Below are 14809 nucleotides of genomic sequence, written 5' to 3' on the forward strand. Positions count from 1 at the left end.
CAGCAGTTTGGGAATTTAATTCCAACAAATGTTTCCCGGAAGCAGTTTTACATAACAGTGTTGCTCCCTAATGTATGCAAATTTCGACCAGTCTCTACTTTCAACATTCAACATTCAAATGGATTCGTCCCTCTTTCAGCTTCTTCTTTCTCCAATTGCTTACCTTTCAGGATTTAACGGAAGGTTCAGGTAGGTTTTTAGCTTAAATTTCCCCCGCATCCCCAAGAGACCACAAAAAGTAGTGAAAAGAAATGAATAGAGTTTTCATGAACCACAAAACTTCTTCTGCTTCTTTTGCTTCTTTCACCTTCCTCGACTAGACAAGGCGTGATTCAGCCCTATTTGGAACAACTCTGTTTCCTCCCCCCGGCGATGGGAGAGTTCGCTAGACCTGGACCGGAACACTCTTGCTGCGAAAAACCAGCCATGACTTGGCGTCTTCGGACCACATTTCGTCGTTTCAATTCCCGAATAGTCACAGGGCGAGTGTGTGGGTGGATGTGTGACGTGGCACTTTTCTTGCCATTAGTTGGTGAAAAATTCACCAGAGAAAAGCTATTAACCAAAATGACTCTCGTTTTCGCTTTTCCTAGTGGCTTTCACTAATTTACTGGACCTCCTTGTATTCTAATCCCCTTCCCACTCGTCTCGTAGGTATTTAAAGCCGAATTTGGGGTCTGCTTCAGCAACATTCCTTTAGCGCTGACACCTTGTGGAGACGGCGGTGATGATGAGTCGGTGGAAGATGGCAGCCGTTGACGTAAGACATGCTGGAAAAGGGAAAACCTTTCCAGCTGGAAGATAAACGTCAGCCATTTCCAGATTAATTCCGGGAAGGCACCGAGGAAGTTCGAAGGAATGGTGAAGCTGGAACAAGAGTGAGATCGTTTTTAAAAGAATAGTTAAGGAGTTATTGTTGTTGAGACTGCATGGTTTTTGAACAAATAAAAAAAATCTCAAATACATTTCATTTTCATACGATGAAAATTACCAGGATTTATTCTAGGTTTGATAAACAAGAGTAGTAATCCAAAGCCTCGATATTCCATTATCCGTCGCTATTGCATACAACCCAAAAATTGCTTGCAATATGTAGGAGAACCAAACAGCAATAATTCTCCATACAAACATTGGAGAAAACCCATTCGGTCCAGACAAACTATTTTTTTGAAAAATTCAAAGGGCACGTGATTCTGGGAACCCCAAAGTTCATGCTTCCCCTCGAGTTGAGTCTGTGCAGAAAATAAAAGAGAAAAGGGGGCTGCCAAGATTAGGTGCACGATGGAATTGCGTGCTGTCCCCCTAGTCTTAGAAAAAATGTCTCATGAGATGTATATTTCAGTAAAAAGTTCGTGTAAATCTTTACCGAGACAAAATGATGTATTCAGAAACAAAATTAATACAGACTTTTTCCAGAAGATACGCAGACACTGCTTAGGCAATGTGGCAACCGGGCTGCGCGACTCTCGCGTGTAAGCAGAAAGACCCGGCCTTTGAGGTTATGCTAAAATCACCCTTTTTTGTAGCTACAAAAAAAAACTTTTTCATGGCATAACTTTAAAAGTACTTCACTAAACAGAATTAAATTTAAAAGGGTCTTAGGGGACCCAAAACGAACAGAATCGGGCGAATCCGGCCAAAATCGGTACAGCCAATTCTGAGATAATCGTGTAGAAAAAAATCATGTCTACACACATCCCCACAGACATTTGTTCAGAATTTGATTCTGAGTCGATAGGTATACGTGAAGGTATATCTAGGAGTCGTATTTAAGAAAAAAATTCGAGTTATTTTATAGCCTCGCCTCAGTGAGGAGAGGAAGGCAAAATGGGACTGCATTTTTAATTCCGCTAAATGCGGAGAAAACCAGTTTTTAAATTTTAATTTTTGTGCATTTGTAACACTGATATCAAAAAATAACTCAGAGTTATAAGTAATTCATAATCAGAAACTTATGATTCATGCTTAAAATTTAACTAAAAATAATCCAAAATTACGACTCAATACAAAATCATTGTCTTTCGCCGTGATTAACAAAATATCCCATAATCACTTACAAAAAGCCAAGTTTTAAACTTAAATCTTTAATTTCAAGCTTGGAGGTCAAAGACTATCACAAAGGGATGAAGGCATGATCACAGCATGTTTCTGTAAAGAAAAAAAAAACAAATATTAATAATTATTAAAAAAAAGTTGTTTCCAAAATTTTTAAATATTTAAAATGTCACCTCTTTGAACAAAAAAAAACAAACGAAGGCTTCCATGTTCTGAAATAACATGTTTTCCTCCTGAATTTTAGCAAAAAAATGAAGAAATTGTTAACACACACTTTTAAATAAATGAGTATTGCCTAAATATCAGTGTTGCGATTCTCACGCGCTCGCGTTTGCTCCACGCTCACGGTCGCGTTCATATTTCGCTCACAGAGCGCTTATTTTTGAAGTATCGCCAATCGTTTTACGTTTTCAAGAAAGTTTTTTTTGCCTAAGACGCAGCAGGGCAGTGGAAACATTACTTAGTGAACTATTTTTTTTTTTGATATAGTAATTGGAATAGCTAATTTGTTTTTGAAAAATAGGTTGGATTCACAAGGGTCAAATCATTTTGAAGACCTACAGTTAAAGTTGACAATATAAATATTTTAGAATTAATAGGCCTTATATTAAAAAAAATACGGTAATCAGAGACAGGTCCGGGGGGAAGGGTATGGCCTACTTTGGCTCACCAGGTCACGAGAGCGCAAAACGCTCCGGTGAGCGCGAGCGAGCACGATCTACCTGATAAAAACTCACGCTCTAGCTGGAGCGAGCATGCCTTCCGTGAGCGCTCGCTCATTCGCAACCCCGGACTAAAAAACATTAAACTTTTTTAACGTAAAGTATTTTGAAAGAAGTTATGATCAAGCGTGAATATCTCTGAACACATATACATACAGCAGAATTTAAATTAGCATAAATAAGAGCTGTTTGAGTTATTTTTGAACTGTAGCACATCAATAGTCACAAATTACCCTTTTCTCCAAACAAAAAAGTTTAAAAAGTTCATTCTTGGATTGCTCGATGTGTAATTCTCCGCCAACTCACACGTAATCGGAAAATGTCGCTCCATCGCCAAAAAAATGTCCAAAGGGTCATAAACGACTCTACTCAGCGAATCAAATCAAAACTCACAAGTCGTAAAAAGCTCTCACTCGAGTGGTCAAATATCAAGAATTCAATTAACGAAAGTGCAATCCGTCTAGCTTTCACCGTATAGTTTCTGCTGCTGCCGTGACAACCATTCAATGCGGGCATAGAGTGAATTGACGTTGTAACAGTCCCTCTTCCAAGTATCAATTTAATTTTATTGATTTATTCTGATGCTCGTTCTGCGAAATGGCTCAAGTATGTCAAGTATGAGTGGGTGGATGTGAGCAATTTTCCGCCACCAGACGAAGGGAGCCACTCGAAAAATGTCACAAATGCTATCTTCTTGCGGTCTTCTTAATGACTGCTGTGTGTGACTGTGCTTGTGACATTCGCCCCTCCCCCCCTCCCCACCCCTCTGGTGGGAGAGACTATTGGCAGGAATGTGTGAGTTATCATCGGATATTTCGCCATAATTTAGTGCCCCCAGACAGTTTGGCTAGCCGGGGAGAGATAAAAGGGACTCGAGTAAATGGGGGGGACGTTTTATCTAAATTCATAAAAATGTAAAAAAATTAAAAATAAAAAAATCAATTAAACAGTGAGATAAAAACTTGACTATTTCATATAAATTTAGATATTTTTTCTCAGAAAATAAACCCATAAAAATAACAGATTTTGTTATTTTTCAATTCTCGGAAAACTCAACTACAAAAAAAGCAATGCATCCTTAAGCCAGCAACAATCATCGTGAATCATCAGAGCTCCGGAATCGAGGCCGGAATGGAATTCAATAAATGGTTTATTGTTGGCCGGTAATAAATTGTTCCGTGAAATGGGCTTTCTCAGCTCGTTTCAGCTGCTCAACTGGCGCGGGTTGGATAATACTGTTACCTAGGTATATTACATTGGTTCTGATTTCGATTTCAGCGATTGGAATGTTGGATTGCCGCAGGAGGAAATGTTCTTTGTTGGTAATGTTGGGAAGACTTGAACATTTGTTATTGATTTCGAGATGTTAGAGCCGTTTGAATTAGAAAAAATAGAGTTACAAATATGCTTGAAAACGACTTCAAAAAGCATATGGAAAATCATAAAATAAATTTATTAAATCCAGTAACAAAAGCCTCGCGTTTCTCCCAATCGAACCTTTAAAAACTAATCCCGGCAAAATTTAATATAACAACGCCAAAATCAGCCCAATCGAAATGCCACAATTTGTGCAATTTATTCAAACCCGTCCACTGCTGAGCAGCAGCACCACCCGCAAATTAGCAAATCCTCCCCCAAATCTATTCCTCGCCCAACGAGCTCCTGCTGCAGATGGCTGCAAATGCCATTAGCTATTAAATTTGAATATTTTCGTTTTCGATTTTCCTCCTCTATCTCTCCACCGGATTTGCAGGACTTTGGGAATATTCGAAGGATGCCACTGTTGCTGGAGAAGGACTCGAGCAGACAGACAGATGAACACTTTTCCAGAGGGGAGGGCGGCAGAAAAAAAAGAAAGAAAAGCTCCCGATTGCCAAATCGAAAATGGATATTGGGTAATTTTCGCAATCAGGCGTACGCTTTCCCATATGCGTGCTGCAGCCGTTCCTCCAACGGTGTTGTCTTTGTTGATTCAGGATAAGCTTTCGGTATGCAAAGTGAACAGAAGCTTGAGCTTTTGCTTTTTTTCGAAATGTTGCTTAAATTAGTGTTGAATTTTGAATGCATGAACAAAAACATGGTTTTTTTTTATCCTACTGGAATTGTCAAAAACAACTTTTTTAGGCCAAATCATTAATTGCTGATAAAACAAAAATGTAATAAAAAATCATTACACCGACCATCAATCCAAACATTAAAAATTACGAGATTTGATCGTTTTTGAGCAATTCTCTGAGATTTCGGTCATTCGATTTTTTTGTATTTTTTAATCCGGCTGAAACTTTTTTGGTGCCTTCGGTATGCCCAAAAAAGCCATTTTGCATCATTAGTTTGTCCATATAATTTTCCATACAAATTTGGCAGCTGTCCATACAAAAATGATATGAGCAATTCTCTACGAAATCGGTCTTTTTTCTTCAATTTTAATTTTTGTATTTTTTAATCCGGCTGAAACTTTTTTGGTGTCTTCGGTATGCCCAAAGAAGCCATTTTGCATCATTAGTTTGTCCATATAATTTTCCATACAAATTCGGCAGCTGTCCATACAAAAATGATGTATGAAAATTCAAAAATCTGTATCTTTTGAAGGAATTTTTGATCGATTTGGTGTCTTCGGCAAAGTTGTAGGTATGGATACGGACTACACTGGAAAAAATAATACACGGTAAAAAAATTTGGTGATTTTTTATTTAACTTTTATCACTAAAACTTGATTTACAAAAACACTATTTTTAATTTTTTTATTTTTGATATGTTTTAGAAGACATAAAATGCCAACTTTTCAGAAATTTCCAGGTTGTGCAAAAATCACTGACCGAGTTATGAATTTTTAATCAATACTGATTTTTCAAAAATCGAAATTTTGGTCGTAAAATTTTTCAACTTCATTTTTCGATGTAAAATCAAATTTGCAATCAAAAAGTACTTTACTAAAATTTTGATAAAGTGCACCGTTTTCAAGTTATAGCCATATTTAAGTGACTTTTTGAAAATAGTCGCAGTTTTTCATTTTTAAATTAGTGCACATGTTTGCCCAGTTTTGAAAAAATATTTTGAAAAGCTGAGAAAATTCTCTATATTTTGCTTATTCGGACTATGTTGATACGACCTTTAGTTGCTGAGATATTGCAATGCAAAGGTTTAAAAACAGGAAAATTGATGTTTTCTAAGTTTCACCCAAACAACCCACCATTTTCTATCGTCAATATCTCAGCAACTAATGGTCCGATTTTCAATGTTAATATATGAAACAATTGTGAAATTTCCGATCTTTTCGAAAAAAATATTTTTGGAATTTTCAAATCAAGACAAACATTTTAAAAGGGCGTAATATTGAATGTTTGGCCTTTGTGAAATGTTAGTCTTGATTTGAAAATTCCAAAAATATTTTTTTCGAAGAGATCGGAAAATTTCACAAATGTTTCATATATTAACATTCAAAATCGGACCATTAGTTGCTGAGATATTGACGATAGAAAATGGTGGGTTGTTTGGGTGAAACTTAGAAAACATCAATTTTCCTGTTTTTAAACCTTTGCATTGCAATATCTCAGCAACTAAAGGTCGTATCAACAAAGTCCAAATAAGCAAAATATAGAGAATTTTCTCAGCTTTTCAAAAATATTTTCAAAACTGGGCAAACATGTGCACTAATTTAAAAATGAAAACTGCGACTATTTTCAAAAAGTCACTTAAATATGGCTATAACTTGAAAACGGTGCACTTTATCAAAATTTCAGTAAAGTACTTTTTGATTGCAAATTTGATTTTACATCGAAAATGAAGTTGAAAAATTTTACGACCAAAATTTCGATTTTTGAAAAATCAGTATTGATTAAAAATTCATAACTCGGTCAGTGATTTTTGCACAACCTGAAATTTTTGAAAAGTTGGCATTTTATGCCTTCTAAAACATATCAAAAATAAAAAAATTAAAAATAGTGTTTTTTGTAAATCAAGTTTTAGTGATAAAAGTTAAATAAAAAATCACCAAATTTTTTACCGTGTATTATTTTTTCCAGTGTAGTCCGTATCCATACCTACAACTTTGCCGAAGACACCAAATCGATCAAAAATTCCTTCAAAAGATACAGATTTTTGAATTTTCATACATCATTTTTGTATGGACAGCTGCCGAATTTGTATGGAAAATTATATGGACAAACTAATGATGCAAAATGGCTTCTTTGGGCATACCGAAGGCACCAAAAAAGTTTCAGTCGGATTAAAAAATACAAAAAAAATCGAATGACCGAAATCCTAGAGAACTGCTCATATGTGAAAATTCAAAATTCTGTATCTTTTGATGGAATTTTCTGATCGAGGTATGGATATGGACTACACTGAAAAAAATTATACACGGTAAAAAAATTTTGGTGATTTTTTATTTCACTATTTGTCACTAAAACTTGATTTGCAAAAAAACACTATTTTTTTTTTTATTTTTTGATATGTTTTAGAGGAAATAAAATGCCAACTTTTCAGAAATTTCCAAAATGGGCAAAAAATCTTTGACCGAGTTATGATTTTTTGAATCAATACAGATTTTTTTCAAAAAATCGAAATATTGGTCGCAAAAATTTTTCAACTTCATTTTTCGATGTAAAATGGAATTTGCAATCAAAAAGTGCTTTAGTGAATTTTTGATAAAGTGCACCGTTTTCAAGTTATAGCCATTTTTAGGTAACTTTTTTGAAAATAGTCTCAGTTTTTCATTTTTTAAAATTGGTGCCCATGTTTGCCCACCTTTGAAAAAAATATTTTTGAAAAGCTGAGAAAATTCTCTATATTTTGCTTTTTCGGACTTTGTTGATACGACCTTTAGTTGCTGAGATATTGCCATGCAAAGGTTAAAAAACAGGAAAATTGATGTTTTCTAAGTCTCACCCAAACAACCCACCATTTTCTAATGTCGATAACTCAACAACTATGGGTCCGATTTACAATGTTAGAATATGAAACATTCGTGAAATTTTCCGATCTTTTCGAAAAAAATATTTTAAAAATTTTTAAATCAAGACTAACATTTAAAATGGGCGTAATATTGAATTTTTTTTTTAAAGTTCAGAAAATTTGCTATAAAATTGTCTAAGAGACATTGAAGATTGGACCTCTGGTTGCTGAGATACAGCGGCTTAAAGAAAAAGAAACACGAAAATTGAAGTTTTCTAAGTCTCACCCAAACAGCCCACCATTTTCTAATGACGATATCTCAGCAATTAATGGTTCGATTTTCAATGTTAATACATGAAACAATCGTGAAATTTTCCGGTCTCTTCGAAACAAATATTTTGAAATTTTTTAAATCACACAATGGACAGCTTCCAAAATTGTATGGAGACTTGTATGGGTGAACCAAGGACGCAAAATAGCTTATTTGGTCATAGGGAAGGCCCCCACAAAGTTTGAGTCAAATCAAAAAAATACAAAAAATAAAAATGGTCGAAATCGGCCGATTTTGTAGAGAGTTGCTCATTAGACTTCTACTTCTTTTAAAATTTTGAAGTTTAAACACCCCAGTTTGAAAAATCAATAAAACTATCTGGAGAACGTGCGTGTTTAAATCTCCAATTCTTCAATATGCTCTGTGAAATTATCCGAGGAATCCTGTAAACTTTTATCAAATTTTAGGGTAGATTTTTTTAAACTTTTAATTATTTTTCCTTCAAAAGTCAACGAATCACCTTTCGTTTGCGTCCAAGACAGTTAAATCGGTTGCCATTTGAACCGCTGACTTATGATTTGAAAAAAGGTTTTTGTGATTTTTGTAAATTGTGATTTTAGGGACCACTCTAGCGCCGCGTCACCCTACTGGCCAAACAAAAAATTACGGGACTGATTCATACATTCAGTTAACTAGCAGCTTTTCAACGATGCAACGATAAATAGAAGCAATGAATTATAATTAGAATTTATTTTTAATTATCAAAAAACACAATTTTATAATATTATCTAAGTTCAAATTAACTAGTTTCATTTTAGCTTCCTTTCTCATATAAAAACACATTAAAGTTTTGGGAAAAATATTTTTGGAACATTCTTAATAATTTTTACTTATAAACTAAACCATAGTCATAGAATTCAACCTACAAACGGGCATTATTCGTTGCTAATAAACCCAGCTGCAAAACTGTCGTAAAACAATTTCCCCTCTATAAAGCTATGTTTTTGGATCTTAACAAAACAACCTCCAAAAACTATGCCATTCAGAGGAAAGTTTTGCCAGAAAACACTTCCATGCTTTACGAATTTTGCTCTGGCACCGTCTTGTCCAAAAAAAATGGTGCCGTCTTGTGATGGATGGTGATATTCATTTTTGATATTTTAATTAAGAAAATTCCATAAATTATTCAAACTGTAATCCAACGTGCCGGCACAGTCTTTGTGAAGAAAAGAGGGGGACGGGGAAGACACCCGGCTAAACTCACAGCATGTGTGTCTGAGAAGAAGTTTTCTTTTCCGAAAGCTCATGTGGAAAATATCATGCGACTCTATGTCGCATGATGTGTTAAAATGCACACACATATTCACGAGAGATCGTGCCCATTTGTTCATTTGAAGGAAATTTCAGGGGTTTATATCGAATTTTGTGATATGGTAACTTTTTGAAAAAGGTAACTCAAAAATATTGAAAAATTACCGCAAAAAATATTAATGAAAAAACAAATAAACTAATTTTGCCAACACTGACTTCTAGGAATGCAACTTAAACTAAGAGAGGAAGTGCAAACCGGGGAAAAAAGACAACCAAGTGCACATAACACGTGTTTCTTTTCGCATGGAAGAGTGGAAAACTGCTTCTGCACACACACACACTGACGACTGGCTGGCTGTACGAGCTCGGTTTTTGTACCGGCTGAGTTTTGAAGTTTCATCATGCAAAAAAAAAAACATGTAGACAGAAGCAAAACCCGGCAAAGTTTCGCTAGATGTGTTTCTTTGCATAAAACATGTCTTGGAAATAGCTACCTGCCAGTTAGATGTTCATTTACACTTTTGTGAGACACTATGAGAGGGAATTAAATTTGTAATTTATCACAAGGCAATTTCCTAACAATGACATTTTAAAAGAGCAATTCGTTTGTCGTAATCGTTGACGTTCAGTTTCAAGTTGTTGCATTACTCTGATTAAACCTTCAAACCAATTTGAAATAACAAATCACATTTTTTTTACTTTAATAATAAATGTTTAAAAATGTTACAAAAAAGAACCTTTCCTCTCCATCGCCAACAAGCCCATCTCAATAATTTTCTATCGCACGTGAAAATCACTTTCAGCTTCACCGACCGCCCACACTCCACGTGACAGACAGTCCAGCACTTTCGAGTGCCCTCCACGTGCTACAAGCCGGTCCCTTTGAACCACTTTTGCGGAAAAGGATTTACGTGGGAGGCCAACAAAAAAACAAACCCAAAATTGAATTTTAAGCACTCTCTGAAACCCACTTTTTTTGTTCTAACTCAGGAATGTCAAAAGTCGCCATTTTTCGCCGCTCCTCGCAGGTTCCTCCCGGTTACGATTTTACGTGATATACGAGCGCCCCTACACAGTTGGTTGGGGAACTGCTCGCAAAGCAATATCAAAAAGTCGTTCGTTTAAATTTTTCCGTCCAATTCGTGCTTAGCCAAGCTGGTTTTGTTCGAGTGCTGGGGGGAAATTTTCCGCGGAGAACGAACGGGAAGAGTTTTTTCCCGTTTTCCCGGAAATCAGGGAAAACGCGGCAAAAGCAATTACGTGTGCAATAATCCGATCGGTATCTTCGAGCACGGGAATCACGTGTGAGGAGGGGAGGCAAAGGGGGTTGTTAAGGATGAGTTATGATTCGAGCAGTTGTTTGAATTTGGATCGACGAATGATATGGGTTCAGAAAGGGAGAGAGGAGGCTATCGAACATTTGAATATGCTCAATAGATTTTGTCGATGATTAGTGGGGTTCTTAATATTATGACTAGAAATTGATAACTATTCAAAATGTCATCAAAAAGCATTTAAATCAAATTGCATAAATCTATTTTAGATATCAAATTATAAGTCCTCATTGATTTTTTTCTATGTTCGTCTCATTGCTTTTATTTATCAATTGAATGAAATTTTGTCCAGCCATTTTGTATTATTAATTTTTCCGTACAAGACTCCATGCAATTTTGCGGGCTTTGAAATATATTTATTAGGAAATGGTGACAGATTTTTTGTCAAAAAATGTGTATTATCAGTTTATGATGAATTTTCATCAGGTTCACTTTATAAAAAAAAATTATGTGAAATTATTCAAAAAAGATGTAATATTCAACCTTGCAAAATTAAACTTTTTTTCTGCGTTTGGAAGAAATATTCTAATCGATTTCGTGTTTTTAGTAAAGTTGTTGTTTATGATTAGGACGTTTCAGAAAACAAAATAAGTTCCGGAAAAAATCCATATTTTTTATTTGACTTTTTTATTAAAGTTAAATTCCAAAATATGTACTGTTTTAATATGTTCTAGGGGACTCAACAAGCCATCTTTTGCACTATACACAGAAAAAAATGGTAATATTCATCAGGGAATGATGGCAGATTTTATGCCAAAATAAATGTGTTCTATTACATCAGGAACTGGTGATGACGAATTTTCAATCAGGTTCACAGGCGTGTCTGCCTGTGTGGATCAATCGGACCGCGCACTGGACTCACAATCCAGAGGTCGCCGGTTCGAATCCCGGGGCGGACGCAAAAAATTCTAAGTGTAAATATAGGTATTCGGTGCCCTCTCCCCGTGCCCATACCTTCACACTTAGGAGACCCGGGAGGCAGAGTCTTGTCGCAAAAAGAACGATACACGCCTGTGGATCCGTTGACGAAACCGCAAGGTTTAAGAGGGCCACATTATAAGGTGTTACGTCGATTCCGTTTCACTTTTTCACACATTTTTAATGTAAAATTACTCAAAAAAGAGAGGTAATATTCAACTAACCAAATTTTCAACCTTTATAAAATCAACATTTTTTCTGTGTTGTTTAGAATTATGCAAAATCTGTTTAAAAAGAAATATTTTTTTGAAAAAAAATATCTAAAAGTGATCATAAGATAAAGAAATCAAATCAAATTGCTATCATAAATGACTTTCCACAGTTTTTTTTATGTTTTCAGGTTATAGGCAATTCAAGGTGTTTTTTCGAAAAATGTTCCGGTTTTTTTCAGTTTAAAAATATTTTATGAGCGAAATGCGAAAAATATTTCGTTAAGTTTTAGCTAAGCAAACTTTCTGCAATTTTCGTTTTATATTTTGTTTTTTTTTTATCAGAAATTTAAATTTTGTGAAAAATTTGTTTTTTTCAGTGTCATCTAATTGGCCCTCATTTTTAACCTTATGGAAGTCGCGTGTTTTGGGGTTTCATAAAAGTGCCCTTGCAAAATGTGTACAAAGTACACGTATGCGACTTCCGGTGGGTTGAACGTCCAATACATCAGAAACTATTGCTTCTAAATTAAGCTTTTGTGAAAAAAATATTAAAAAAAATGAGTTTTTAGAACCAAGCATAACTTTTTTAATAGGCTTCAATCACTTATTTTTAACATTTTAAAATATATATGAGAGTGAATAGGCGACACTAAAAAAACTAACTTTTAACAAAATTTATAATTTGAGACTTATAATATTTGAATCAAATACCAAGATCATTGTTTCTTCTTTTAAAATAACATTTCTTCTGTTTTTGCTTTCCTACAAATATTTTGTTCATTTGTTGGCAATTATATGCTACTCTCTTGTTGGTGCGTATTTTGTGAGGTGTCCACGTGGTTTATGGATGGCCACCTAACAAGTTTTTTTTTACCAATTTGTTTCGAAATATCAACTTTTGTTCGGCCAGGGGCCGACTCCGAGAGGACCGGATCCACCGGCGACCAACTTCTTCCAGCGGCAACGATGAGGGCGAGCGGACCAGACTTCGGGTTGAATGAAAACAACTTGTTTTGGTGGCTCCGCCAGACGACTTGTCTGGTCGGAGGTTGGATCAGAAGAGATCGATTCATTACACTCAACTTAATCTTATAACAGCACAAATTATCACAGATATAAACAATAACAAATCCTACGTTGTGTTCGTTACGTCACTTGGTGACGTGTTAACAATTCACCACTCCACAGACGGGGGGCTTTTGTTTATACTGCACTGAATGCAGCACTAGACTATCTAGGGTGGAGAGGCCAATGTTGTTAAAAAAAAAACTTTTTTCATTATGTGAAAATCACGTAAACATTAACCATTGTTAAAAAGTATTTTGCAATATTATAACCGTGCCATGTGTTTATTAGTTATTGAATTTTCAACATACACACTTAGGTTATTTTACCGAATTCGGTATAGTTTACCGAATTTTCAACTCCTGAACAGTTCGGTAAACTGAAAAATATCGAATTCGGTAAAAAATTACCGAAAAATTGCCAATTTGTTTCGAAATATCAACTTTTGTTCAGCCAGGGGCCGACTCCGAGAGGACCGGATCCACCGGCGACCAACTTCTTCCAGCGGCAACGATGAGGGCGAGCGGACCAGACTTCGGGTTGAATGAAAACAACTTGTTTTGGTGGCTCCGCCAGACGACTTGTCTGGTCGGAGGTTGGATCAGAAGAGATCGATTCATTACACTTTACTTAACAGGTTACTTTACAATCTTATAACAGCACAAATTATCACAGATGTAAACAATAACAAATCCTACGTTGTGTTCGTTACTCCACAGACGGGGGGCTTTTGTTTATACTGCACTGAATGCAGCACTAGACGATCTAGGGTGGAGAGGCCAGTGTTGGTTCCAACAACTTTACTTTGTTGTTTTAAAAAAAACTTTTTTCATAATGTGAAATTCACGTAAACATTAACCATAGTCAACAAATATTTAAAAATATTTTGCAATATTTTAACCGTGCCATGTGTTTATTAGTTATTGAATTTTCAACATACACACTTAGGTTATTTTACCGAATTCGGTATAGTTTACCAAATTTTCAACTCCTGAACAGTTCGGTAAACTGAAAAATATCGAATTCGGCTAAAATTTACCAAAAAACGGTTATTTCGGTAAACTTTAGTTCATTTTGACAGATGGTTTACCAATCTAAACATTACCGATTTTTCAACTATCGAATTCGGTTAAAAAATGAAGAGGGTACAGCAATTCCTTTCGAAAAGAACATAATCCCAAAGTTCTCCGATCGGGCATCTAATTTTTTTGGGGGTTGCCTGGCCAAAATGATTGGAAAAGTTTTTTTTGTTTGGCCATTAGGGTGACCTACACCGTGCTAGGGTGGTTTAAAACATATTTTCAGACATAAGCTCTTTGGTCCAGACAAAAGGAGTGTCACGATATCTCAACACTACTTTGACCAACACGGGCAGACGGTAATAACAAAATTCAAATACTGTTAAATTAACAAAAAGTGTTATGGAATTTTCCTGCAAAATCTATTTTTGCATAAGAGTTCAATAACAGTCTACGTTATCATAACAAAATTTGTTATTGGTTGAGAGCCAAAACAACTTTAAAATAACATTTTTTTATTAAGGAAGAATACCTCCAACTGTTATTGGGATGATCGGATTATTTGTTAAAATAACAAAAAATAATAACAAAGATTTGATCGAAGTATAACTAAAAATGTTATTAGTTTGTTATTACAATAACAATCCAATAACAAAATATTCATAACGACGAATAACAAATCTTGTTATAAATAACATAAAATGTTACTGGCCCAGTATTTTCAAATATCAAATAATGTTATTCCCAAGTTATTTCCGTCTGCTCGGGAAATCTGCTCACCATTTTGGTAAAGACTCGTCTAACCAGTCCCGTGTGCATCGCAAAGACCAAATTTCAAAACTTCAAAAACTTCAAACTTTCAAAACTAAAAAAAGATTAAAAATATTTTCATGTATTTCATTAAAATAAAATCTTAATGTTTGTAAATCGGGCGCACGGGATATGTCTTGACATTCTCCACCCCAAATTACAACTAATTTGGTCCATCCAATCTCGAGATGGCGGTATT

The 14809-nt window shown here is 35.1% G+C and overlaps 1 protein-coding gene across 1 annotated transcript in view; it reads right to left on the bottom strand.

Annotated features, from left to right (window-relative positions):
* Positions 1-572: 572 nt before the first annotated feature.
* The window catches only part of LOC119765997, a 32051-nt gene continuing 17814 nt past the window's right edge, over positions 573-14809 (bottom strand). The window contains exon 3 of the mRNA XM_038250309.1: positions 573-867. Coding sequence (XP_038106237.1) covers positions 603-867 — 265 coding nt within the window. The 3' untranslated portion in view covers positions 573-602. The remainder of the gene's footprint in view (positions 868-14809) is intronic.

This window comes from Culex quinquefasciatus, chromosome 2 (assembly GCF_015732765.1).
Source record: "Culex quinquefasciatus strain JHB chromosome 2, VPISU_Cqui_1.0_pri_paternal, whole genome shotgun sequence".
NCBI classification, from domain to species: domain Eukaryota; kingdom Metazoa; phylum Arthropoda; class Insecta; order Diptera; family Culicidae; genus Culex; species Culex quinquefasciatus.